Source organism: Diabrotica undecimpunctata, chromosome 5, assembly GCF_040954645.1.
Source record: "Diabrotica undecimpunctata isolate CICGRU chromosome 5, icDiaUnde3, whole genome shotgun sequence".
In the NCBI taxonomy this organism is placed as follows: domain Eukaryota; kingdom Metazoa; phylum Arthropoda; class Insecta; order Coleoptera; family Chrysomelidae; genus Diabrotica; species Diabrotica undecimpunctata.
Window position 1 is genome coordinate 97,883,204 of NC_092807.1, and position 27,738 is coordinate 97,910,941.

Consider the following 27,738-nt stretch of genomic DNA (forward strand, 5'->3'; position numbering starts at 1 on the left):
ATATTCTGTGGCTGCCTTATTTCTGCGTTTTTACTTACCTGCATATATTTTGTTTTGGTCTGATTAATTTTAAGACCACTATTTTGTGCAGCTCGTTCTATTTGGTTGTATGCCTCTATCATTTCTCTTCTTGATCTTGCGATTATGTCAACATCATCTGCAAATGCTAGTATTTGCACGCTCTTATTAATGGTTGTTCCTCGTGTATTGACTGTTGTGTCCCTCAGTATTTTCTCGAGTACGATGTTGAACAAGATGCATGATAGACCGTCTCCCTGGCGTAGTCCCTTTTTCACATCTATTGTTTCCGTTAATTCATTTTGTATCCGGATTCTACTTTCTAGTTTTAGAGATTCTTTTATCAGTTCTATTAGTTGTGTTGGTATATTAAATTCTTTCATTGCTTTTATTAAGAATTCTCGGTTTATATTGTCATATGCGCTTTCAAAGTCTATGAAGAGATGATGTGTGTCGATGTTATATTCACTTGTTTTTTCGAGGATCTGTCGCAGAACAAATATCTGATCTATTGTTGACTTCTATCTGCAGAAGCCACTTTGGTATTTGCCAACTATTTTTTCAGCGTGTGGTCTAAGTCTTTCATAAATGACGTTGGACATTATTTTGTATGCTGCATTCAGCAGCGTGATTCCACGCTGTTTAGTTTCCACATTCTAACTGATTTCCTTTTTTATGTAATGGTACAATAATACCGTTATTCCACTCCGCTGGTAGCTGTTTATTCGACCATATCTTTGTTATCAATTCATGTATTGTTTTTTGTAGTGCGTCTCCTCCTTCCTTCAGTAACTCCGATGATATTTGATCCAATCCCGGTGCTTTATTGTTCTTTAATTTGTCTACTGCTGCTCTAATCTCGGCTATTGTTGGAGTCTTTTCTCTGTTGTCTGTTTGGTCTAATGGTATGTCAGGGTTCGTCTATCTCCGATCTCCTTCAAACTTTTCTGTTTTTTACGAAAAACTTTTTTTACGGAAAAAAATGCACAATTATCAATATAAAAAAATCTGTTAAGGAATTCTTCAAAAAAATCTGTGATCTCGTCCTTTGCGCATCCCAGAAACAAAATGAAACTTATGAAATGAAAATAGTATTATTATGAGGTCATTAAATGATACTCGAAAGATTTAAACTGGTTTTGTAACTTTTATTACTCTCTAAATTGTAAAAAAATGTAATAAACTGTAATGTAATAAAATGTAATAAAAAATACAGTAAAAATAAAATATGGCCTATTAACACGTTAACAGGCGTGTTTTTCTTTAAAACATTTATAACCTCCTCTTTGAAACCATTTCATTAAATATATGAATCAATTTTTATTAATTTAAACATCTACGCTGCCCTCTGAATCTTCACTGAAGTGGATATCGCTAGTCATTGAGAATAAGGTGTAGCGGGGAGGTTTCTTCCAGACGGCGCTGGAAGTTCTCTTCAATTTCTTGGGGTCTATTTTTTCAAAAATGTCAATCAGATCAGGACTGTGTGTTTGACAGGAGAACAGTGTGTTTTTAATTTTCTCTCCTGCTTTTAATTGAACGTATAACTGTCTCTTCAATACGTCGTCTGAAAAAAATAATTTGTTGTATTGAAAAAACAACATTCTAATAAGTTTTAAGTAAAATTTTTATACTTAAAAATATAAACTATACATATACCTATAAATATCATCTAGGAAAGAAATATGAACTACCATATTTGAATCATATTTTGTTCTTGAAACGATACTACCAAAGTATGCTGAAATTTGCTTGCAAGCTACGGTTATCAAAGTCAGTATGAGGTCTTACGAACTAACAGTCGCAGCAGTCTACTGTCCACCCCGAAACAACTTAAAGAAAGAAGACCTCAAAAATTTCTTTGAAACTAGGACATAAATTTATTGCAGGGGGAGATTTCAACAGCAAACATATATTATTTGGATCTCGTCTCACAACAACTAAAGGCAGAGAACTAGTAAGCCTAATACATGAAAACAACTACCACCCTTTGTCAACAAGCTCTCCTACATACTGGCCAACGGATCCAAACAAAACACCTGTACTGCTGGATCTATTTATTCCTCAGGGCATCTCTCCTGGTTACATGGAGATCATGCCGAACTATGATCTCTCATCTGACCACTCCCCAATTCTTCTTCTTCAAGTGCCATCTTCGTTCCGAAGGTTGGCGATCATCAGGGCTATACGTATTTTCGAAACTGCTGACCGAAACAATTCGTTGCTGCTACAGCTATACCATTCCCGTAGATTCTTTAGCCAGGAGTTTCGTCTTCTTCCTATGGACCTTTTTCCTGCTATTTTCCCTTGCATAATTATTCGAAGTAGTTCATATCTTTCGCCTCTTGTAATGTGTCCCAAGTATTGCAGTTTTCGTTTTTTGATCGTAAATATGACTTCCTTTTCTTTATTCATTCTTCTCAAGACCTCGACATATTTTGTGACTCTCTCGGTCCATGATATTCTCAGGATTCTGCGATACATCCACAGTTCAAATGCCTCTAATTTTTTGGTATCAATCTTTTTCAACGTCCATGACTCCATTCCGTAGAACAGCACAGAAAGTATGTAACATCTCATCAGGCGAAGTTTCATTTCAAGGCTCAAATCTCTTCCGCAGAACACTCTCTTCATTTTAGTGAATATGGATCTGGCTTTTTCTATTCCTATTTTGATTTCTGCTGAGCTATCGTTGTCTTCATTTATAAAAGTGCCTAAATATTTGTATTTGCCAACTCGATCGATAATTTCATTGTGTAAATATAAATTTTGGACATTTTGTGTTGATTTCGATATTACCATAAATTTAGTTTTCTTTATGTTCAAAGATAGTCCATATTCTTCGCTGCAGTCTGCTATCTTATTCACCAATGTCTGTAGCTCTTCAAGTGTTTCTGCGATCAGAACGGTGTCGTCGGCAAATCTCAGATTGTTTAATCTAACACCATTTATTTTAATACCTACGGATTGCTCAGAGAGTGTTCTATTCATTACGTCTTCGGAATAGAGATTAAACAGGGTTGGTGACAGTATACACCCTTGTCTCACACCTCGCTTTATTTCAATTTCTTCAGTGGTATTATTCTCTACTCTCACTACTGCTTTATGATTGTAGTACATATTTGCTATTAGTCGGATGTCTCGTTTATCTAAATTCTTTTCTGTCAGGAGTCTGATTAGGTGATCATGCCGCACTTTATCAAAGGCCTTGTTGTAATCTATGAAACACATGAATACATCTTGATTTATGTCAAGACATCTTTGAGACATAACGTTCAGTGCAAACAACGCCTCTCTTGTTCCAAGTCCATTTCGGAATCCAAACTGGGTATTATTGATGTCCATTTCCAGTTTCCAGAAACTCCCCAATTATAGCAACCAAAAATACCGCAGCAAATTAGAAGAAGATATTAGTCTATAAGTAAGCCTCAAAACAACAAGAGAGATAGACGAAACATTAACGGCTTTAAACAACACTCTTATAGAGGCCGTACAAAATGCTACACCTGCGAACAATACAGGTAGCAAAGCCCAATACATCCCAGCTGAAATTAAAAAGCTGGTAGCTCAAAAAAGGAAAGCTAGGACCAAATGGCACCAAACCCATGCCACAGCAGACAAGACTACATTAAACAGGCTAAACAATCAACTAAAATCCAAAGTTAAAGAGGCACAAGAACTGTCATTTACAAACTACATAACAAATCTAAACCGGTACGATAACTTAATATGGAAACCGATCAAAAACTCCAAAAACCCAAGACTCCGGTACCTCCAATTAGAAACGAACAGGGACTAACACTACAGTGGACCAGAAGTGATGAAAAAACAACGCTATTTGCCGAGCACCTAGCTCAAGTATTTACTCCCAACCACTATGCTCCAGATATTGAAATTGAAAGAGACATAAATAACATTCCAGAGAACATACCAGTAATCAGACCACTAACCAAAAATGAAGTTCAACAAGAAATCCAATATTTAAACATTAGAAAAGCTCCTGGGCTGGACAAAATAACACCCAAGATGATGAAGAAACTACCAGATAAAGGAATCATACTGATTACTCTCATCTTCAATGCTATTCTACGATTAAACTACCAGCCAAAGCTCTTTAAAATCGCTGAAATAATACTAATCCCAAAAGCAGGAAAACATCCAAACGAGGTTTCATCATATAGGCCAATAAGCCTACTACCAGTCGTATCCAAAATACTTGAAAGATTCCGGTTACAAAAAATTAACTCAGACCCTAATACGGAGGAATGGATACCCAACCACCAATTTGGCTTTAGAAAAAAAAACACTCGACAATACAGCAGGTTCATAGAATAGTACACACCATAAATTCTGCAATGGAAAGCAAACACTACTGCACAGCTGCTTTTCTAGATGTTAGTCAAGCCTTTGATAAGGTTTTTCACACAGGCCGGATTTTCAAAATCAAGAAATATTTACCCATCACGTACCTGAAACTGTTAAAATCCTATCGGAGTGGGAGAGAATTCCGAACAAGAGTGAATGAAAGTAATTAGAATAATTTTCCTATAAAATCTGGTATTCCACAGGGCAGCGTTGTTGGACCAATATTATATGTGCTATACACAGCAGATCTACCCTCCACTAATGAAACCATCACTGGCACGTTTGCTGATGATGCTGTCATCCTTGCAGCCGACGAAAATCCAATTGTAGCATCTAACATTCTACAGATACAACTGAATGAAATCGAGACATGGTCTTACAAATGGAGAATTAAAATGAATGAAACAAAATCAGGCCAAGTGACTTTTACCTTGAGAAGAGACCCGTGTCCCCCAGTTTCGCTTAACAATATCCAACTTCCCCAATCCTCAAACACTAAATACCTAGGAATACATCTTGACTCAAAACTCACCTGGAAAGAACATATTCTTAAGAAGCGGAAACAAATTGACCTAAGAATGAAAGATCTAAACTGATTAGTAGGCAGGAAATCGAAACAGAGCCTTGAAAACAAAATCCTTGTATACAAAACCGTCATAAAATCGTTCTGAAGCTATTTTCTTGTGGCATTTTAAATTAATTACTATTTAAATGGGAATAAGCCACAATTAAAGGTTAAAATACGTTTATTGACGTTTCAATTTCCACTTCGGAAATCGTTCTCAAAATACAAACATTAGTAAATTAAACAAATTTTGTTTTTTGTTACTTAGTGAAAAATTCTTCTAATAATTTATCTGACTCATCAATATTGACAATTCAGACATACATTATACATTTTAAAGTAGACGACTTTAAAATGATATTGCCAATATTGTTGAGTTGCGTTCCTGGGACGACTTTACTTATAAGATAGTTCATTCGATTACATGAAATCAACTTTAACTTGAGAATATCCGTCAGAAAAGATCATAACATATAATTCGTCTTTAAAAAGACAAATACATGCCATGATGACAGTAAAACTCTCCTGTTAGTGATTCCATAGTAAATTATGAGGGAAAAACCAGGAAAAAACCTCATAATACTATCCCGACATGGTAAGTATTTGATCGTGCATTTAGTTTACCTTCAATAAACACCAAATTCCGATTTTATATTTTTTGTTATTTAAAAAACATAAATGATGTATTCTCTATATGTTACTGACTTACCAATACTGGTATTTTCCTTTTAATAACTTCCTCTTTCAATATGGGTAACCAGATCCTACTACATTCTGCCGAGGAATTCGCGACACAATTGGTCTCATTTAGCATAATTAGAGCTGCTTCTTTGATTTTTCTCTTTTTACCATCCGTTTCTTTTAGGACTATATTTGAATCATTCAAACACCAACAGATATTTAAATTTCAAATCAAATCAAAATATTAATATTAAAAAGGGAATCATTAAATCCTTATACGATAGAGTCAAAATTACTTGTTCTAACGAAAATTCGTTCTTGGAGGAAAAACATTTGTTAACATCTGTTTTATTAAAAAATGATTATCCTTTATCGTTTATAAATAAGGAATTTTCAACAATCGATCGAATAGAACAAAACAACTTAGAACGAGATCCTACAGTATACACAAGGAATAATACGAGGAAAATAACAATACCATACATAAAAGGATTATCGGAAAAACTTAAAAGGATAGGAAATAAATTCAACATTTCAACAACATTCAAAACAACAAAGACGTTGAGATCTATTTTGTCCAAAACCAAACCTAACAATGAACAAGTATTATTCAAGTGATTCAAATATAGTCCTAAAAGAAACGGATGGTAAAAAGAGAAAAATCAAAGAAGCAGCTCTAATTATGCTAAATGAGACCAATTGTGTCGCGAATTCCTCGGCAGAATGTAGTAGGATCTGGTTACCCATATTGAAAGAGGAAGTTATTAAAAGGAAAATACCAGTATTGGTAAGTCAGTAACATATAGAGAATACATCATTTATGTTTTTTAAATAACAAACATATAAAATCGGAATTTGGTGTTTATTGAAGGTAAACTAAATGCACGATCAAATACTTACCATGTCGGGATAGTATTATAAGGTTTTTTCCTGGTTTTTACCTTTAAGTGGAACTTGAAACGTCAATAAACGTATTTTAACCTTTAATTGTGGCTTATTCCCATTTAAATAGTAATTACGTCATAAAATCTATCTGGACGTATGGAATCCAACTCTGGAGATGTGCGAGAAAGTCAAACACAGCCATAATTCAAAGATGCCAATCAAAAATACTCCGAACGATAGCTGATGCACCTTGGTATGTGTCAAACCTAACACTTCATGAAGACCTAAGAATCCCGTTCTTACAGGATGTAATCACTAAATACAGCACGAAGCACCATGAAGCACTGGAATCACATAGTAACCCCTTACTCCAACCTCTGCTAGTACACCAAGCCTATAGGAGACTCAAAAAGAACTGGCCAGCTGACCTGAAAACCGGTTAAAATGGTCTTGTCACTGGAGAAGACCTCACCACGCCAATAGGAGCCCCTTGCTCCGCAGCCAGCAAATTAGCTTATAGAACTTTATTTGTGTTTTGATTGCTAAAGATTGTGTCATAATAATAATAATAAGAATAATAATAATAACAACCGTTAGTAACAACCGTAAATGCGACAATATACTTTTTGAGAATGCAGAGAAGGCTTTCTATAGAAAACTTAATTCCACCGTAGAAAATGTAAATAAATCCTACCCAAGCCAAGAAGAAATTCATGAGTTTTGGGGAAACCAACTTTCGACGCCAGCTACTCATAACAACAATGCTGGATGGATTGAACAAACGACGAACAACTGTCAACACTACAGTAATATTCCTTATGAACCTTTCACCACTGAAGAAGTCTCGAACATTATCAAAGAGCTTCATAACTGGAAATCTCCTGGACCAGACGGAGTTCAAAACTTCTAGCTAAAGAAGTTTTGGAGTGTTGATGAGCTTTTAACAGCATTTATTAATAATATTATTTCTAATTCACAGGAAATACCATCATTTCTTACTCAGGGAACCACTTATCTAATACCGAAGGATCAAAGTAACACCCAAGATCCAGCAAAGTACCGCCCAATTACTTGTCTTCCAACTTTGTACAAATTGGTCACATCCTGTGTGGCCCGGCGTATCCACCAACATTGTGCTCTGAACAATATCATAGAGCCTCAACAGAAAGGATGCGCTAAGGGGTCCATGGGCTGCAAGGAACAACTTATTATCGACTCAGTCATTTCTAACCAGGCATACAACAAAAAAAGAAACCTTTTTACTGCCTTCATTGACTACAAGAAGGCTTTTGATTCAGTGCCGCATGAATAGCTTATAGATATATTGAAAATATATAAAGTCGATGATAATCTCGTGACCTTTTTGAAGCATATAATGGCAGAGTGGAAGACTAAAATTCACCTTCAAATACCGGGTGAAATTAATATCGAAACTGAAGATATCCCTATTAACCGGGGGCTTTTCCAGCGGGACTCGTTAAGTCCACTTTGGTTTTGCCTAGCAATGAACCCACTATCTCAGCTGCTGAACTCTACTGACTCAGGTTTTAGCATCAAAAATAACAACACTGTTGTAGCGAAGCTTAATCATCTGTTGTATATGGATGATTTAAAATTAATGGCTTCCACTCGAAACCACCTAGATGAGATGCTAAAATCTGTAGAAAATTTCTCAAATGATATCAGTATGAATTTTGGACTAGACAAGTGCCGTATACTAAACATAGTCAGAGGAAAGGTTCAGCCCGGAGGTTTCGATATGCAAGATGGCCAAAACATCGAGGCAATGGGTGAAAATGATATGTACAAATATCTCGGAGTAAAACAAGCGCGGAAAATTGACCATAAACAAATGAAAACCGAACTAACTTCGGAGTTCGTGCGAAGAGTAAGACAACTAAATCGGTCATATCTTAACAGTAAAAATTTGTTTAAGGCATTAAATACGTACGCCTGTTCCGCGCTGAGCTACTCATTTGGTATTATAAAGTGGTCAAAAACGGATATAGAGGGTCTTCAGCGGAAAGTAAGAACACTTCTCACAAAGGCGCAAAAACATCATCCACGTAGTGCAGTAGAGAGAACAACATTACCGCGGTATCAAGGGGGAAGAGGACTTATGGATATAGGTGAGCAATTAGATAAACAAATTGCTAATTTAAGAACTTATTTTCAGGTACAGGCTGAGACATCTACTTTACATCGAGCAATTTGCGCAGTAGATGATACGACGCCGCTTAAACTGAGGGAACAAGAAATGCGCATAAACCACCTGACTAAGCAAGACAAAATGCGCGCCTGGATGAGTAAACCTCTGCATGGGCGACATCTTAATGAGATCAGCCAAGAATATGTCGACAATACAGCGTCGAACTATTGGTTGACATCAGGAAAGATGTTTCCCGAGACTGAGGGTTTCCTACTTGCCATTCAGGATCAGGTTATTCCAACTAAAAATTACCTGAAATATATTGTTAAAGATCCTCAAGTCCAAAATGACAAATGCCGATATGGATGCCAAGCCCAAGAAACTATCCAACATCTTACCGGTGGCTGCCAGGCATTTGTCGGTACTGATTATAAAGACCGTCATGACTCAGTAGGAAAGATTATCCACCAAGAACTAGCTGACAAACTGGGACTTCTCCAAACCGACCATCTTCCTTATTATCAATACGTCCCTGATAGAATGCTTGAAAATGACAACTACAAGCTATACTGGGACCGCACTGTGCTTACAGACCAACCAGTGGCCCATAATAGACCCGATCTCATACTAGTTAATAAAATTACTAAGCAAACAACACTTATTGATGTGGCGATACCCAACACCAATAATTTACGTGTTAAATACAACGAAAAGATCGCCAAGTACAGAGATCTAGAAATACAAATCAGGAGACAATGGAGAATGGAAAGTACCCAGACGATACCTATTATTCTTTCTACCACTGGAGTCATCCCGAAGGGCCTCCTAGAAAACATAAAAAAGCTGGGTCTAAATGAACATCTATATAAGATTATGCAAAAAGCTGTGTTACTTTCGACGTCCAGATGCGTACGAAAATTTTTGGGAGATACACCGACATACCAAGTCACCTAGGACTCGATAACATGGAAAGAGTCCCACCAGAGCTCAATCCTTTTGATACCGTAGGTATCTGGGATGAGTGAATTTTCCCCTTAGAGGGAGTGTGAGCCGTATGGCTAAATCTGGATAATAATAATAATAATTATTATTACAACCGTAAATGCGACTATATACTTTTTGAGAATGCAGAGAAGGCTTTCTATAGAAAACTAAATTCCACCGTAGAAAATGTAAATAATGCCTACCCAAGCCAAGAAGAAATTCATGAGTTTTGGGGAAACCAACTTTCGACGCCAGCTACTCATAACAACAATGCTGGATGGATTGAACAAACGACGAACAACTGTCAACACTACAATAATATTCCTTATGAACCTTTCACCACTGAAGAAGTCTCGAACATTATCAAAGAGCTTCATAACTGGAAATCTCCTGGACCAGACGGAGTTCAAAACTTCTGGCTAAAGAAGTTTTGGAGTGTTCATGAGCTTTTAACAGCATTTATTAATAATATTATTTCTAATTCACAGGAAATGCCAGCATTTCTTACTCAGGGAACCACTTATCTAATACCGAAGGATCAAAGTAACACCCAAGATCCAGCAAAGTACCGCCCAATTACTTATCTTCCAACTTTGTACAAATTGGTTACATCCTGTGTGGCCCGGCGTATCTACCAACATTGTGCTCTGAACAATATTATAGAGCCTCAACAGAAAGGATGCGCTAAGGGGTCCATGGGCTGCAAGGAACAACTTATTATCGACTCAGTCATTTCTAACCAGGCATACACCAAAAAAAGAAACCTTTTTACTGCCTTCATTGACTACAAGAAGGCTTTTGATTCAGTGCCGCATGAATGGCTTATAGATATATTGAAAATATATAAAGTCGATGATAATCTCGTGACCTTTTTGAAGCATATAATGGCAGAGTGGAAGACTAAAATTCACCTTCAAATACCGGGTGAAATTAATATCGAAACTGAAGATATCCCTATTAACCGGGGGCTTTTCCAGGGGGACTCGTTGAGTCCACTTTGGTTTTGCCTAGCAATGAACCCACTATCTCAGCTGCTGAACTGTACTGACTCAGGTTTTAGCGTCAAAAATAACAACACTGTTGTAGCGAAGCTTAATCATCTGTTGTATATTGATGATTTAAAATTAATGGCTTCCACTCGAAACCACCTAGATGAGATGCTAAAAACTGTAGAAAATTTCTCAAATGATATCAGTATGAATTTTGGACTAGACAAGTGCCGTATACTAAACATAGTCAGAGGAAAGGTTCAGCCCGGAGGTTTCGATATGCAAGATGGCCAAAAGATCGAGGCAATGGGTGAAAATGATATGTACAAATGTCTCGGAGTAAAACAAGCGCGGAAAATTGACCATAAACAAATGAAAACTGAACTAACTTCGGAGTTCGTGCGAAGAGTAAGACAACTAAATCGGTCATATCTTAACAGTAAAAATTTGTTTAAGGCATTAAATACGTACGCCTGTTCCGCGCTGAGCTACTCATTTGGTATTATAAAGTGGTCAAAAACGGATATAGAGGGTCTTCAGCGGAAAGTAAGAACACTTCTCACAAAGGCGCAAAAACATCATCCACGTAGTGCAGTAGAGAGAACAACATTACCGCGGTATCAAGGGGGAAGAGGACTTATGGATATAGGTGAGCAATTGGATAAACAAATTGCTAATTTAAGAACTTATTTTCAGGTACAGGCTGAGACATCTACTTTACATCGAGCAATTTGCGCAGTAGATGATACGACACCGCTTAAACTGGGGGAACAAGAAATGCGCATAAACCACCTGTCTAAGCAAGACAAAATGCGCGCCTGGATGAGTAAACCTCTGCATGGGCGACATCTTAATGAGATCAGCCAAGAATATGTCGACAATACAGCGTCGAACTATTGGTTGACATCAGGAAGGATGTTTCCCGAGACTGAGGGTTTCCTACTTGCCATTCAGGATCAGGTTATTCCAACTAAAAATTACCTGAAATATATTGTTAAAGATCCTTAAGTCCAAAATGACAAATGCCGATATGGATACCAAGCCCAAGAAACCATCCAACATCTTACCGGTGGCTGCCAGGCATTTGTCGGTACTGATTATAAAGAACGTCATGACACAGTAGAAAAGATTATCCACCAAGAACTAGCTGACAAACTGGGACTTATCCAAACCGACCATCTTCCTTATTATCAATACGTCCCTGATAGAATGCTTGCAAATGACAACTACAAGCTGTACTGGGACCGCACTGTGCTTACAGACCAACCAGTGGCCCATAATAGACCCGATCTCATACTAGTTAATAAAATTACTAGGCAAACAACACTTATTGATGTGGCGATACCCAACACCAATAATTTACGTGTTAAATACAACGAAAAGATCGCCAAGTACAGAGATCTAGAAATACAAATCAGGAGACAATGGAGAATGGAAAGTACCCAGACGATACCTATTATTCTTTCTACCACTGGAGTCATCTCGAAGAGCCTCCTAGAAAACATAAAAAAGCTGGGTCTAAATGAACATCTATATAAGATTATGCAGAAAGCTGTGTTACTTTCGACGTCCAGATGCGTACGAAAATTTTTGGGAGATACACCGACATACCAAGTCACCTAGGACTCGATAACATGGAAAGAGTCCCACCAGAGCTCAATCCTTTTGATACCGTAGGTATCTGGGATGAGTGAATTTTCCCCTTAGAGGGAGTGTGAGCCGTATGGCTAAATCTGGATAATAATAATAATAATAAAAAGAATTGTATTATTTACACTTGATTTAAAATATTTTTAGGTTTGATACTTATATGACTTTCCAGATTTATTAATTTTGGCATAACAGGAAAAATTTACATATACATGCTTTTCTATTTAAAATCATACTTTTTTTGTTTCAATTGGAGCAACATTGGTAAAACATTTTAAGAAAATAATTTACGTAATTTAAAATTTTAAAGCATAATACGGTCCTGTTGATATCCGAGAATACTTGTTCACAAAATTTTGAAAAACTGAATTTTGTTATTTTCGGTTTAAATTATCTAGCCGAATTCAGAGTTTACTATACAGAGACGTAATGTTAATTATTAATAAAGAAATATAGTTTGGCGATATGTTACAAGGCTGTAACACTTACCTCTGCACCATTTTGGTTTAATATACTTTTTATTCTGATATTCTTCGTCATCTGAATCATAACAGTCATCTGTGGGAAGAAGTGGGGCTCTCGTCGTCATGTAAATAGGTTTGTAATCGTTTTGGTCCCTTTTCGTTTTTCCTTTATCAAGATTTCTTTCGTTTTCCATAGCTTTTTCCTCCCTACGAAAAAGATTTAATATATAGGTCATCAAATATAGTAAAATGTCTTTCTTAGATGACGACAGCTACAAATAGGACAATTTACACTTAACAACGAATGTTCATAACCAAAATTCCTTATTTATTTTTCAAACAATTACAAAAACTGCTTATGGGTCAAATACGCACGAATTAAAAATGTTTGGAAAAGTTTTTAAAACCCCTGCCTATTGTGTTTCAAAATACTGAATTTTTTCAGTATCAACCAATTTTACGGTAAACTGAAAATGAGAATTGTACAGCTCGCACATTTAAATAAATATTTTTAATAGTTTTCTGTTATACATACGCTGACTGTGATTCCTTGGCTACTTTAGCTTTATGCTTAGCCAACAGGCGTTTTTTCTCAGCTTCTTCTTTAATTTTCTGCAACTTTTCTTCCTTTTCCGCCACTGCCTGTTTATATTTCTCTTCTTTTGCTTTTTGAATCTCCAATTGCTTTTCCCGTTCCTTTTGAATTATCTCGCGTTGTTGCTGTGCCTAAAAATATATTAAATAGGTGAAATATAGTCAGAAGTAGTCAAAAATGTTTACCTTTAACTGTTTTTCCTCCCTTTTTCGTCTTTTCTCTTCAGCTTGAGCCAGAAGCAGAGCTTCCTTCTTTAACTGTGCCTCTTTCTCTTTTTCTTGTCTTCTTTTCTCTAACTCACGGTACTCCGCCTGTGAAGCTTTTAGCGCGCTCAAAGATTTCATCGATACACTGGTGTCCTTAGTCACAGAATTAGAAGAAACGAGTCTATTTATCTTCAGGGACGTACTAGTAGTTTTTGGCATAAATTTATTCGTGAATGGTGTATACTGTTTACTTTTTACTGGATCGCTGTTCGAATCTTGCATTATTGGAATTTTCGACACACTTTCCCTAAAAAGATTTATAATTAGTGTGCAGTTAATTATCCATAAGTAACGACTTTTTTCTATCAATTTTGTGGTATCATTCCCATATGGAATTACAATAGGTATTTTTAAGATATACTTACAAAATGTTTGATGAGCTTCCAAGCTTTTCAAACGCTTCCACTTTCTTTTTAATAGAAGTTTTATCGTATGGGCTAAAAATTTCCTTTATTTGTCCTTTCTTAGATGGTGGCGGAGTTTTATAATTTTCTAATTCATGTTTATCTAAAACGTTAAAAGATATTTAAATAAGATAACGAAACAACGTTGTACAATACCAAGTTATAAAATATTTTAACACTTCAATCAGAGTCCTTAAGTAGTGAAAGAGCATAATCTAGGCAAAATCCGTATCTTATCAACATACTCTCCCTAAGACGAATCAAAGATTTCTCTATTCATTAAATGTGCATTTAGCGTAGGTGTACCCTGTGCATTGTCTTGTCATAATCTACGTTCGGGAAATAGCAGATGAACTACTTCACATAGCTTCACAGCTTGAAGTCAAAATGCGGCCTAGAAGTCAAAAGAGAGCGAAAACAGTGGACAATCTCAATTTCCAAACATCTCAGGAATCGAAGGAATCCGGCCCGAAGGACCAATGTATAATTCGAATGCCCCATGTCCGGACTTCTCCGACAATGTGAAATAATACGCAGTTTAAAGTTGTGGAGTAAATGATTTAATGCTGACTAAAAATAAGTACCCTTAACGCAACTTCAAAATGATTAAACGTATTGACTAAGGAAATATTCTGATGGACTATGTACACAAATGAGTTCAACCCCCATTTATAAGCTGCAACAGTTCGTAAAGTTTGTCCAGGGCAATTGCTTCCCACGTACGTTAAACAAGTCTTTTTAGATCAGGTAACAATATCAGTCCTTTCTTAGAAGCCTAGATTTGTTGGACTGGATGTACAAAAGGTCTTACTGGTCGCAGTGTTGAAAAATCTTCGATGCCAGTCAACTCCTTTAAAATTGAAAATACAGATTCTTTTAACAGTTTAAATTACAATATACAATATCACAGTTAGGATTCAAAACTTGAAATTACTTATAACATTTAATAGCCCCATGTATCTATCCAATGGGTTGTGAATACCATAGGTTGTTCTGTGGAAAGGAATATTGAAAACATTGTGGTAACGTAGAGCTTGATGGGGAACATTAACGTTAATCTGGCTTAACAGGTTTGGACAATCAATAAATCCATGTATGATCTTATATATAAATATAGCTCCTGACATATCACGGCGGTTCTTGAGTGAGGGTAAAGATAATTGTTGTTCGATACAGGAATAATCAAGATTTTCAATAGTAGTGTGGACATGGTAAGCACAATATCTCAAAAATTTATGTTGGACTCTTTCTATGGTATCAATATTGTTCTGAAAATGAGGTGAACACATTGTGTTAAATGTACAATTTACGTTTAATTTCATATTTATTACATTCTGCGCTTGCTGGATAGCCCAAATTTGACGAAATGCCCCTGATGATGGTGTAGAAAGCGAAAGTACTTGGGCAAGATTTGATTATTAAAATTGTGCTCGATATTTGCCTTTAATTTTTCAACCTTATATCAATCAAATAAATAAATGCTTTTAGGCCAGCAGGTGTCAAAATTGATATCAGAACAGAGTTAATCAACTCTTTGAACAACCAACTAAAAAATAAAGTTCATATAATTAATCATTTATGCATAAACTTTGATCCTTAAAGCACTTTTTTCATCTAACGTATAAGTAATAAACAAAAAGAAAACAAAGTAACAACAAACTAACCTGCGGTCTGCTTAACAACTTTAGGCTTTTCAACTACCATAGTTGCATTCATGACAGGAGCTTCTTCTTTAACGGCTCCTTCAGGAACTTCAGACGGATCGAAATTAGAAACGGCATCTTCATAATCGGTCAAAGCACTCTTATTTTCATCTTTGTCTGACAACGATGAAGATTTTGATCTTTTTCCTCCGACCTAAAAGCACAACTATTTATTATAAAATTTTTAAGACAAAATGTAAAATGTGTACAGCTAGTTTCAAATGCAGTGGCGAGCAGTTCCACGAAATATATTATCGCGTAGATAATAGACACAGCTATGCAGTGGCGTTGCAATATTAAACCATTTGAGAAGAATATTTTATACAGTAATCCCTCTTCAACCGCGTAGGTTGCGTTCCGAAGAGAAAGGCGCGGTTGGTAAAACCGTGGTTGGCGAGGGATCCGCGATCCAAAAAAAAAAATATGAAATATAATCCCAATTAGGATATGTATATCCCTTTCAAGACGAGCGCACACGATCGTGCACTATATTTCAATAAATTCCTGCCTCTTGTCTAATCAACTTTGCGGGCCCAGAACGGTAGCGAACGATACTGCACAAGTCTGTTTATGATTTAAACATGGACGTGTGACTAAGACGGTATTTAGTGTTGGTTGGCCTTTCTGATAAGATGTCGGTGTATTTTGTTGAAGAGACTGGTAAACGTAAGTATTAAGTATTTTATTATATATTCGACATTTCACTTGAATTTTGCTTTTAATGTTTTGTTTAATTAATAAAGTAATTGGATGAACAATATTTTTGGCATTATTGACTTTATATAGGGAACATAACCTCTCAAAAATGTGTTCGCACGAACGTGACGTTCCGACTCACTCATCTTTCGGTGTCTTACTGTTTAATGTCATGAAATAATATTTTTTCGCTTTAAATTAAAATATTAATATTTTTTTGCTTTTAGGAACGGAACTATCGAGTGAGTTGGTGCTTCAGCTGATTGGGGATGGCAACGATTCTGAAATTGAAGAAGTAGAAGATGACGACGGTGATCAAGAAGACTCGTTTCTGTCGTTGATGCATGTTGATGAGCCTGAGATACCTCCAAGTTTAGAGCCATCGTCTGCAACTGCTCCTGAAAAGTCTACAAAAAGCCTAGACAGTCGCTAAAGAATCTGGAAGTAAATGCCATACAACCAGAAGGAACACTGTTATCCAGAGCGACCGCCACCAGCGGTTAGGTCTTTTTGGCTATTTTGAAGACTATTTTGACGAAAAATTTTTTGAGCATGCCGCAGTTTGTACGAATAATTATTATATGCGAAAAATATATGCGTTTTATAAGCAGGTTTTTCAGCTATTTTATGTCAAAATTTGATCGGAGCTATTTTTAAGTTAAAAAATAGAAAAATGTCACGAATTCTGGCGGTTAGCGTCGTTTTTGGTGGAAGAGAATTGTTTTTCGACGCAAATCAGGGCATTTTTTCTAACATCAAGTAACGAATGTCAATATTTCTTTTCGCATCCCATTCTTTCGCATCCTATGTTTCATCAACAATCATATTTCGGTGAAAAATTATTCAAATTGCATTTTAATTGACATAAGAGCCTACAACCTACGTCGCATGTGTCCACTTTTAGCTGACAATAAGCAAAGACGGCACATACCGCAGGGATAGCGCGAATAGTTCGTGTATGCTTACTTGATATGTTTATAGAATCTGCCTACCCTCAAAATGCCCAGATCTCCATTAAGGTTACTTTGCTTTAGATGCCAAGTCCGTGTTACCCTAACGGAACGTTCTAAATCGACCCTTATTACATGTATAGATATGCAGATTAGGAAGGTCCAGCGTTACCTCCAAGACTGCAGTAAAGCCTATATATTGTGACATTTACTCACAAAACAAAAAAGAAGAAATCAGACAAAGGGAGGAATCATCATAGTCTGGTCTAAAATGATATATTCTCAGTAGATTTGTAGATTACTAGATCCATTTCCATATTTAAATAAATTAACAGAAATTACATAAAATTTAGATAACAAAGAATCAGAAATATAATTCCCAATTATATCTGACTGATTGACCAAAATTTGGTTTAACTGATCGCTTCAACCGAGGACAAAAGACAGCCCGACCAAAATTAATTACTTGTATTCGAAACCTTGACCTTGACGGACTCAAAATAGATTCTCCAGTTAGTGAAATTTAATACAGGCCTTATAGCTATGCAACTCATTATTCATATATTCATTGATGTATATCACATTGCACCCGTGATGCCTACACAAGCGAGTCCAAGCACCTTCTGCACTTGACATCCAATAATAAGTATGATTGCAACCCAATGGGAACCCAATATAATAGCTGGGTAAAGAGTAGGTCCGAAACAAGGGGAACAAAACAGGTTTACCGATATAAACCAGAAGGTACGGGAGTCAGCGAAAGGTTACTAAAGAGATAGTGGGTTGAGTTTACCGAAAGTACAAGCTGAATATAGCCGCAAATGTCAACCATGAAATAAAATATTTCGGTTTGGCAGTGTTGGGATGTTTTTATAATGCATATGTTGTATGCTTCAAATATAAAGAGACACAGCTTTTAAAAAGTATATTTTGATTATACTATTTTATGAATCCTACAATTTTTAATTTATATGAAACAATAACGAGTAAATATTTGTCCCTTTCTATTGCCATAAAATTTTTTTAATAATTAACTGCAAGTATCTCCAAAGAAACAAATATTTACTCATTCTGCTTTTATATAAATCAAAAATTGCAGAATTCATAAAACAATATTCAAAATATACTTTTCTAAATATTTATCTCTTTATATTTGAAGCATCAGCTACATTATAAAATACATTATTATACATATATATATATATATACATTATACATTATAAAATCATGCCAACACTGATAAACCGAAATTTTTTGTTCCATGTTTGACATTTGCGGCTATAATCAGCTCGTACTTTCGGTAAACTCAACCAGATAGTATATAGTAAACGAAGAAAAAACAAAATATGCAAATAACAATACCAAGTAAAAATGTTCTCACTTTAATTCTCTAAAAATAAAACTAAAAATATAAAAATCACTAACCTTCTTCTCTGTTTCCTCATTGTTCCTCTTGTTCTTTCTTGTCTTGGGACGAGGAGCTTCAACTGCAACTTCCTCGATTTTCTTTTCCTCTTGTACTTGTTTCTTTTGTCTCGTTTTCGTCCTTGTACTTCTTGTTTCGGTGGCAGCTTCTGCAGCTAAAGCAGCAGTTTCTTTTTTAGTCTGTTTCCTTTCATTGTCAGGTTCCTTATCTTCTGTTATGTCAATCATTGTTACTGTTGTATTTTGAATCATTACGTCCGAAGGTTTACCATTGCAGATCTTAAAATATAAAGAAAGGATACTAGAGATGGAAACAGTATCAATTAAAATGATTTTTGGAGTCTTAAAATCTCTTCTTCTAAAGAAACTGAAATAATTGGCAATGGGAAATTTATATTGAATGGAAATTTTAATCTTTTCTAAGGAACTTATTTTAAGGAATTTATTATAAAGAAGTAGAAAATATTTTATAAATTATGTTATTACATATGTATGTACATTCCCCTGCACAACGACTTCAAAAGGTTCTTTCAAAAGATCAAACAAATGAAATCGGACTGATTACATTAAAAAACCTTAATAATAACCATACAGAGAGCCTAACTGAAACTATTAGAGAGCTGTTAAAGACTCATTTTCCTGGTTCTCAACAAATACTAGATGAACCGCAAAGTATCCAGCTAGTAGAGGCTTCCAGTTGTCTCAACAGATCCAGCCGGCAACTAGCGGAAAAAATCTTTACAAAAAACAAAATCGAATTGGCCATTAAAAGCTTCAAATCTTTTAAATTCTCCAGTAAGGACGGAATATTTTCCGCTTCACTCCAAAAAGGCTTCATGCAAATACAGCCGCAACTACAGTGGATTTTTATAGCAAGCCTTGTGTTATGTCACATTCCAAAAGGTGGTGTTTATACGAAAGACGGGAAAACGTTCTACAGACGAACCAAAGTCTTATCGCCCCATATGTCTCTCCTCCTTTCTCCTAAAACCAATGGATTGCATAAGAAGCGAAACCACTTCACAAACATTAATTTGCCTGCCAGACAACCAAATCCAGTATAAATTCTCTGAACTCACTAGTCAAAAGTATTGAAAAGATAATAGTGGCAAAAGAAATGGCTCTGCACTTTCATTGATATAGTGGGAGACGTAAATACAATTTGCAGGCTCCAATTATGAATGGCATCACATTAGACTATTCCAAAGAAGTAAAATATCTGGGGGTATCGCTAGATCAAAAACACCTGGAATAGTCATAGTAAAAAAATCTTATCCAGAGCTTTGGTGGCAAGTTGGACCTGCCGCAAGACATTTGGAAAAACTTGGGGACCTAAAACCGAAAATGCACCTCTGGTCATATAAAAGATTATCAGAATCACAGGGATAATGTCAACATGCCCTGCTGCAGCTCTAGAGGCGATGCTGAACCTTGTTCCCTTGCAGTTCTTCATAAGGAAGGAGGCAGTAACTACCGCCTTAAAACTACGACAGACACAAATAATGAAACCTAGAGATCTAGTTGGCCACCTAAAAATCTTGGAAGAAATTCTATTGGATTCTAAGGACAGGCTGACAGATGCCATGCCAGTCAAATTCGACATCGAAACACTGTTTGAAGTGGTCATAACAAACCAAAAATTGGGTGAAGTTGAACAGAAACTGGAAAAAGGTTCACTCGTATGGTATACGGATGGATCTAAGATAGATGAAAGGGTAGGAGTGCGAGTTACTGGGTCCAATTTCAGCCTATCTAAATTTCTTGGAAATGACCCAATTATCTTTTAGGCAGAAATATATACTACACACATTAGTGCCCAAGAATGTCTCAACCGAGACACTCGTAAGGCAAAATTCTTTATTTTATCAGACAGCCAAGCTGCCTTAAAGGCTCTAAAGTCATTTACTTGTGAGTTAAATTAGGTTTGAGACTCTCAATCCCTCAAGAAGCTGGCGAAACGCAACAAACTAACTTTTATGTGGGTGCCAGGTTACAAGGGAATTGCATGAAATGAGGAAGCTGACAGACTTACAAAAAAAAGGGTCTAATACCCCATTCCAGGATCCAGAACCCTTCTATTGACTATCGAAAAGCCACATCAGAGAGGAACTCCGGACCTGGGAACTCAATCAACTAAGATTACACTGGTTTAACACACCAGTACAAAGGCTAGCAAAAGGTCCCATAAAAGTGTCGCCTACTGCAACAAACCGCCTTCTCGAAATGAGTAAAAAAGGTATAAAAATGGTCATTGGCCTTCTCACTGGTCACTGCCCTTTGAGATATATCATCTCAAAAAAATGGGCAAATCAGATAGTGAGAACTGTTGTTTGTGTAACACCGAAAAAGAAACAGCAGAATATATATTATGCAACTGCATAGCAATGTTCTGCAAATGACTAAAATTACTAGGAGAGGTCAGCCCAGCGCCCTCTGACATAGGAAACAAATCACCTAGGAAGCCAATCAACTTCATCAGATGTATTGGCATCCTAGAATTCAACTAGGTATGCACAAAAGATCTCTAAAGGTTGAAGCATGGTGAGGCTGCATGGCCTTAACGACCTATACAATCTAATCTAATATAGGTACTCATTATTGATTTATTAAAATTACTGCAACATTCAAGACAAGAAAAAATTTTAAAAATTTGAAATATGAATAAAACTTAAGATATCTTACACACTCTTTGTTTACTATACCTGAATGACTTTATACTAATATTTAACTGACAAGACAGAAACAGAGTATCAAAAAAGTTTACCTCTGAATATTCACGAACTTTCTTGGTCTTGGTACGAGTAGATCTTTTGACAGGTTCCACTGGTTCTTCCTTAATTTTCTTTTTCTTAGGTGGCAGCGCTGTAGGTGCTAACATTGCTCCAGGCTGTTCAGGTTGTTCGGTAGTATCATCTATAAAGATAAACACTTATGAGAACATGTGGTGATTAGTATAAGTCAGAAAAATAAACCTTTAACAGATGATGATAAAGAATTTTCCTATGATCAATTTAATAATATTTATTTATTGATAAGAAACGAGACAAACCCACTGTCAAAATTATACAAGAATGCAACATTAAAGAAATATACAATAAAACCTAATATACAAAAAAAGTTCTAACTTAAATAAATTTTTTACATATAAACAAAAGAAAATCAATCAATAACAAATTGAAATCAATAAAATTATTCAAGAATATTTTATGTACATTCACTGTCAGTCCAATATCACTTTATATTCGTAAGGAAAACCTTTAATTTATTCTCAAAATCAATAACAAATTGCAATCAATTCAACAACAAGTTCAACAACCAAAAAAAGTCAACAAAATTAAATAAAAATATTGTGCATGTTCTCTGCCAATTAAAATATTTCTTTATATTTTTAAGAAAAAACTTTAATGTATCTTTAAAACTTTTAACTGTCCTACAATCTTTTAATTCATTAGGCAATTCATTGAGTTCTTTGAAACCTCTAAATAAAATATAGATGAATACAATTAATAAGTACACACTTATCCATACAAAACTGTAAAGCTATTTATACATGAGTAAAACATCTATCTTGTGAGGTATCTAATTAGCATGCATGGGAATTCAGATTATATCTATATTTGAATCATAATTAGATCTGTGATGAAGAACATGGAAAATTGAATTCTGATGCAGATTTCTGAGCACATATAAGTTCTTTGATAGATTTTTGCTCAGAGAGTCAATACGTTGACCCCATTGATGCTTGGGTCTAGATGTACTCCAAGGAACTTCACACTTGTCACATTTGCGTTTTCAGCCTGGGTATCCCTAAGAGCAAAAACAGCCCTGTTGGTCTTTGCTTCATTAAGCAACAGCCTCTTAACACAGAACCATTCTTTAGTATAAAACAGTGCAGACCTGGATCCCCTAAGGGAGTCCTCAACTGTGTCAGCTGAGAAGGATACTGTGGTGTCATCAGCAAAGAGTGTGTATGTATCGTTTGATTCAATGCTTGTAAGTCATTAATATAATAATATATTAGAAATAGTATGAGTCCAAGGACGGAGCTATGAGGAACACCAATATTAACAACACTCTACTCTGACAGCCTGTTCAGATTTACTCTGCTAACCTCAATCTCGTTTGTATCATCACCACAACAAACAATTCTGCTCTTATCAATGAAATGTATGTTCTCACTCCAGTCTCTTTTAGAACAAGAGAGCACCGCACTTTACACATATAATAACACTTAAATTTTTCTACAACATTTAACAGTCGATATTTCAGGAGCGTTGCCAGTTGCCTGTTTACTAGATGACGCCATTTTTCCTTTCTATATAAGATAAATAATATTCATAAGATTAAAATTAAATTCAAATTGAAATATGGTTAACACTGGTTAATTAAAAGCCCTAGGGAACCCTGGAGAGTACATTGATATTAATAAAACATTACTATACAACTGAAAAAAGATATCAAGTCAAATAATTTACAATATAAATGCTGTCTATACTTTCTTTAGCTAAATAGTTATGCACTAGCGGACCAACTCGACATCGAGTTTTTTAAATGAAATTTTTATTTTCAAACCAAACCGCAAGTCGACCTCAAAACCGGAATGCAATTTTTAGTTCATCAAATGTCAACATGGATATCATTTAGCAGTTAATTTTGCATGCTGATCACGAATCCGGTGTCAGATTTGCTCTATCTTGACGTTTTATGCGCGTTTCGGGTCACTTCCGGTGTCGGATCGCAACCGGAAGTACATATTTAGATTCGTCTCGACGAGACCTTTCGATTCATATATACATTGTGGGGTCTAAAACTTAAAGTAAATTTTAACTTCCGGTCATCTCAAAACCGGAAGTGAATTTTTGTACCAAAAGTATATCTTGACAATCTCATACGTAATACTAATAATATTCCGAAAAAATATTTTAATTATCTAATATGGTTTTTGAGTAAAGTGGTGGACAAGAAAAGGGCTTAGCGTTTTAGTATATAAGATTAGCACAAAGATCCCTTAGTACCCAAAACACATAACTGATTGCCCAATAAGCTCTAACTTACTTGTTACTGAACTAGGAAGTTTCGGATCTACAGGAATCATTGAAACCTTTTCTTGTTTTATCCTAATTTGTGGCAAGCTTGTAAATGTTGCATCAGCTGGTGTAGCAGTTTTTTGTCTTGTTGTTCTCTTGGGCAAAGCAGATGTGGATGGAGTATTTGGCTCCACATTTTCTTTAGACTCTTTGATTGGCTCTTTACCTACAGAAAATTATATCATGTATAATAAGATAATATATTACATAGTTTACTGTGAAAATTGGTATGTGGGGTAGAGAGGGCACTATTTCAATTTTCCTAGATATGGTCAATTTTTTAAAAGTATCACTACACTCATTTGGTAGAAAAATACAGAAATTTTCCTTTAGCTGGTTCTATGTTAAAATATATCATTGAAAAACACAAAAAAGACTGTACACTTGACTCCACAAAAATACATTAAAAAATTTGGTTATGGTATGGGTTTCAAAACGATAGACATATAATACAAGATAGACTAGCTGCTGCAATACAGTTGTATTCCTCCAGTGCAACAGAGAAAACTGACGCAAAGCAGTCCCTACATCTCTATCTAATGGGCCTTGTTCATCAACGATGTGACCTCCTCATTGGTCATTAAGGTCATGTGGTTGATAAACCTGGCAAATTAGAAAAAGATGTAGGGACTGCTTTGTGTCAGTTTTCTCTGGTGCACTGGGTGAATGGGCTTGTATTGCAACAATTAGTCTATCTTGTATTATATGTCTATGGTTAGATGACATTTTTGATAGATGTGAAAAGTTTGCAGATATTGCAGATGTCCCCTAACTTTATTTTAAAACTTTGTAATACATTTTGCCTGACTGCTCAGTTCTTCATTATGGTAATTCTATCTTTTAATACCTGAATATTGGGAGGCTTTGTTTTATCAACTTTAATGTGAACTTTCTTTTAACATGACACCAATATCTAGATTTGTCTTTAATCATTTTCTGCAACATGGTTTGGATAAAAATAATTTTTGTTTTTTGTAACAATTTTAGTAGGTATTCATTTTGTTTCTATGTTTTCAATGTTTATATTTCCATGTTAGTTCATATGTATTTTAGATTTTATTACATACATGGTTTCTTCATGAACACCTTTTCCTTCATAGTATTCAGAAATAAGCACACTCTATCCCACAATTACTGTATATTTTACTAAATTTTAGAAAAGAAATGGTGTCATGAAAATTATTATATTTTTTGGGTTTTTAAACATAAATGAAGTAAGCTACCACGAATATTAGAGAGAACATCAAGCTCTCCATTAATTGTTAAATAAATATGAAGATTAATAGAAAAGTTGTTTTGGCCAGCAACGCATGCGCATTTCTACTAACGCATACGCATATTCCAACAATTCCATGGTCCTGATTCTAATTGAGATTTCGACTCAAAACATGTCGAAATTAATATGGCGACGTCGAAATGAGACTTTGCGAACCTTGTGGATTTCAGCTGAACTAACCAAACGACGTCACTAGTTTTCGACTTATCGAAATTAATTTCAACTTTAAGAAAGTGGTTGAAATTTCATTTCGAGTCGAAATTAATCTGACATGACTGACTGGTGACTGGACTGGGAGAAGTGAACTGGGTTCAGTTTAAGTAGGCGGTGTTTTGATCCTTGCAAGGAAAACTGAGGCAAAAAGTATCAATATGGCTGTGTTTTACGGACATTTGCTAGTTTTGGAGGAATTAGAGAGGTTAGATATCCGACGTTCATAACGGAGGATAAGAAGAATGTTACGGGATACTCAAAATTCTTTTTCACTAAGTGATGCTCAATTTAAGCAGCAATTCCGGATTAATAAACAAGCTGCAAATTATTTAATAAGGGTATTAGAACCATATTTGGAAGAAGGTGATTATGCCTCTAGGATACCCAAAATGTTTAGGGTTAGTATTACTAAGCTGCAGTAAATTTAAAAATATATTAGAATATAACCACTAAGTCAAATCTTAGTGGTTATAACTTAAGGATCTCCCACATTGCCTTTTTTTTTCTTGCCATCTTTTCTTTCAATTCAAAATATAATTGAGAATGGCCAATATTTATGATTTAACAACTCAAACAAGAAAAAAAAGACGTTCACGTAACATAAACAAAACAAACATTCAACAAGCCTAGTGCAGCCAATAAACAACAGGGCCAACCCAAATTTTCAGCAGTGTCAAAATGATAAAGTAAATATCCCCAGTTTTAACTACAATCGAAATGAATGAGAATCGCTAGCGATTGCGACTGTCATGGCGTAGTCGCTTTTAAATTTCGACATCGAAATGAAATAGAATCAGGGCCCATAATGTTTAATACTTAATTCATTGAAAGTTACCAACGTTGAAGGTCACGTTTTAAGTACTAAATTTATGTTTTATGTATTATGGATGCTTTTAAATGGGTACATTTATTTATTAACTTTCAACATTATGCTTATATAATAAGTTTATGGTTAAAGACTAAAATTATGTTTATGTCCGTTTATAAATCCGGCTTAAACAGTGATAAATACTGTCTCTCACCATCAACATTCAGATACAGAAATAAATGTTTGGTCTTGGTCACATACCTTCTCCTTTTAATCTTTCCATTTCTTTTTTTAAATAGGAAGTATCTCCCGTTTCAGCATATTTTACAAAGTTATGTAGTCGCGTCGTTATTTCCTAAAAAGCGTAAAAAAAACCCATAAGACTTTTTTAAACATTGTAAAAAAACAACTTACTTCATTAATTTCAACCCATGCTGAATCAATTTTACTAGTTAACTTTTTATTTTCTTCTTTAAATATTTCTTGCAGAGAAGACATTTTAGATTAAGGAGCAAAACTTCGACGTCGACTAAAACTATTCTTTTTATGTACTTGTACTTTGCTTGTACTATGGTAAACCATATAATCTGCGCCAACGGTTTTTCAATTTAAAACATTTGCACTGACATTGACAACTTGGATGACAAATATTATGACAGTCCGATTTCCTTTAAAACATTTGGCATTCTATCCTTGTCCATTCCAAGGTTCAATTAGTATATCTCTTTTTGTAGTATCTTAATTTTTAATTAATTTAATCAGAGAACAACCCAACACATTGTTACCCAACATGTGTCTCTGTTATTCTAGGATTCAACTTGCAATATTTCAATGGCGTACAATACAATACCTACAGACCAAAACACAACACCCAACACCCCCCAACACCAATCTTATCTTATCTTCATTTCATTTTCATTCTTCAACTTTAATGGACCGTGGAAGTGATGACGTAGATTTTATTGACATCTGTCAGTTTCACTTTCCAAACAAACCTTGTTTAGTGTGGATAATTTGTATTTTTCGTTATTTTTTCATTTTTTTTTACAGAATCTTTCCGCTTTTTGCAATATCTAAGTATTCTAATAGTTACTACAACAATTGTACAAGGTTGTGTATACAATAAAGCATGTTGTTTTATAAAAATAGAATAAAATGCATGTATCAATAAAGTAAGGTTAGAATGTCTTTAATTTAAACTTTTAAACTATATTTCATAGAAATAGAACACTGAATTATGATGGTATTATCTTAAAAACACTATACTTAAAAGAAAAAGCAGCAGAGGAAGCAAAATGTTAACTTTATAGAAATTAAAAAGTCTTGAGATTTGACATTTCAACTTTTGTTTGGAAAGTAATTGACAGTTGTGACGTCACACTTCCACGGTCCATTCTTCCACGGCACATGCGTCTCATACCCCCACCTAGAGTGAAGAGTGACTGTAGCGCCGCCGCCATTACGTACGACTGGAATCGTCCAAACAAACTTCCCCGCTGCCCTATCTCTCTTGCACCATGGTACAATGAATACACATTCATTGTACCATGCTCTTGCACTACTAT

General features: G+C 35.3%; 1 protein-coding gene across 1 annotated transcript; it reads right to left on the bottom strand.

The window, feature by feature from the left end:
- Positions 1 to 1,145: 1,145 nt before the first annotated feature.
- LOC140441532 (uncharacterized) lies at positions 1,146 to 27,061 on the bottom strand. Its single transcript, XM_072532312.1, has 12 exons — positions 26,738 to 27,061; positions 26,588 to 26,702; positions 26,435 to 26,528; positions 23,845 to 24,042; positions 21,554 to 21,702; positions 18,790 to 19,068; positions 15,680 to 15,872; positions 13,977 to 14,118; positions 13,531 to 13,858; positions 13,286 to 13,476; positions 12,776 to 12,957; positions 1,146 to 1,585 (listed from the first exon to the last, which is right to left on the bottom strand). Exons 2-12 carry the CDS (start codon positions 26,669 to 26,671, stop codon positions 1,347 to 1,349), a joined length of 2,079 nt encoding a protein of 692 aa, XP_072388413.1. The 5' UTR covers positions 26,672 to 26,702; positions 26,738 to 27,061; the 3' UTR covers positions 1,146 to 1,346.
- Positions 27,062 to 27,738: the final 677 nt, after the last annotated feature.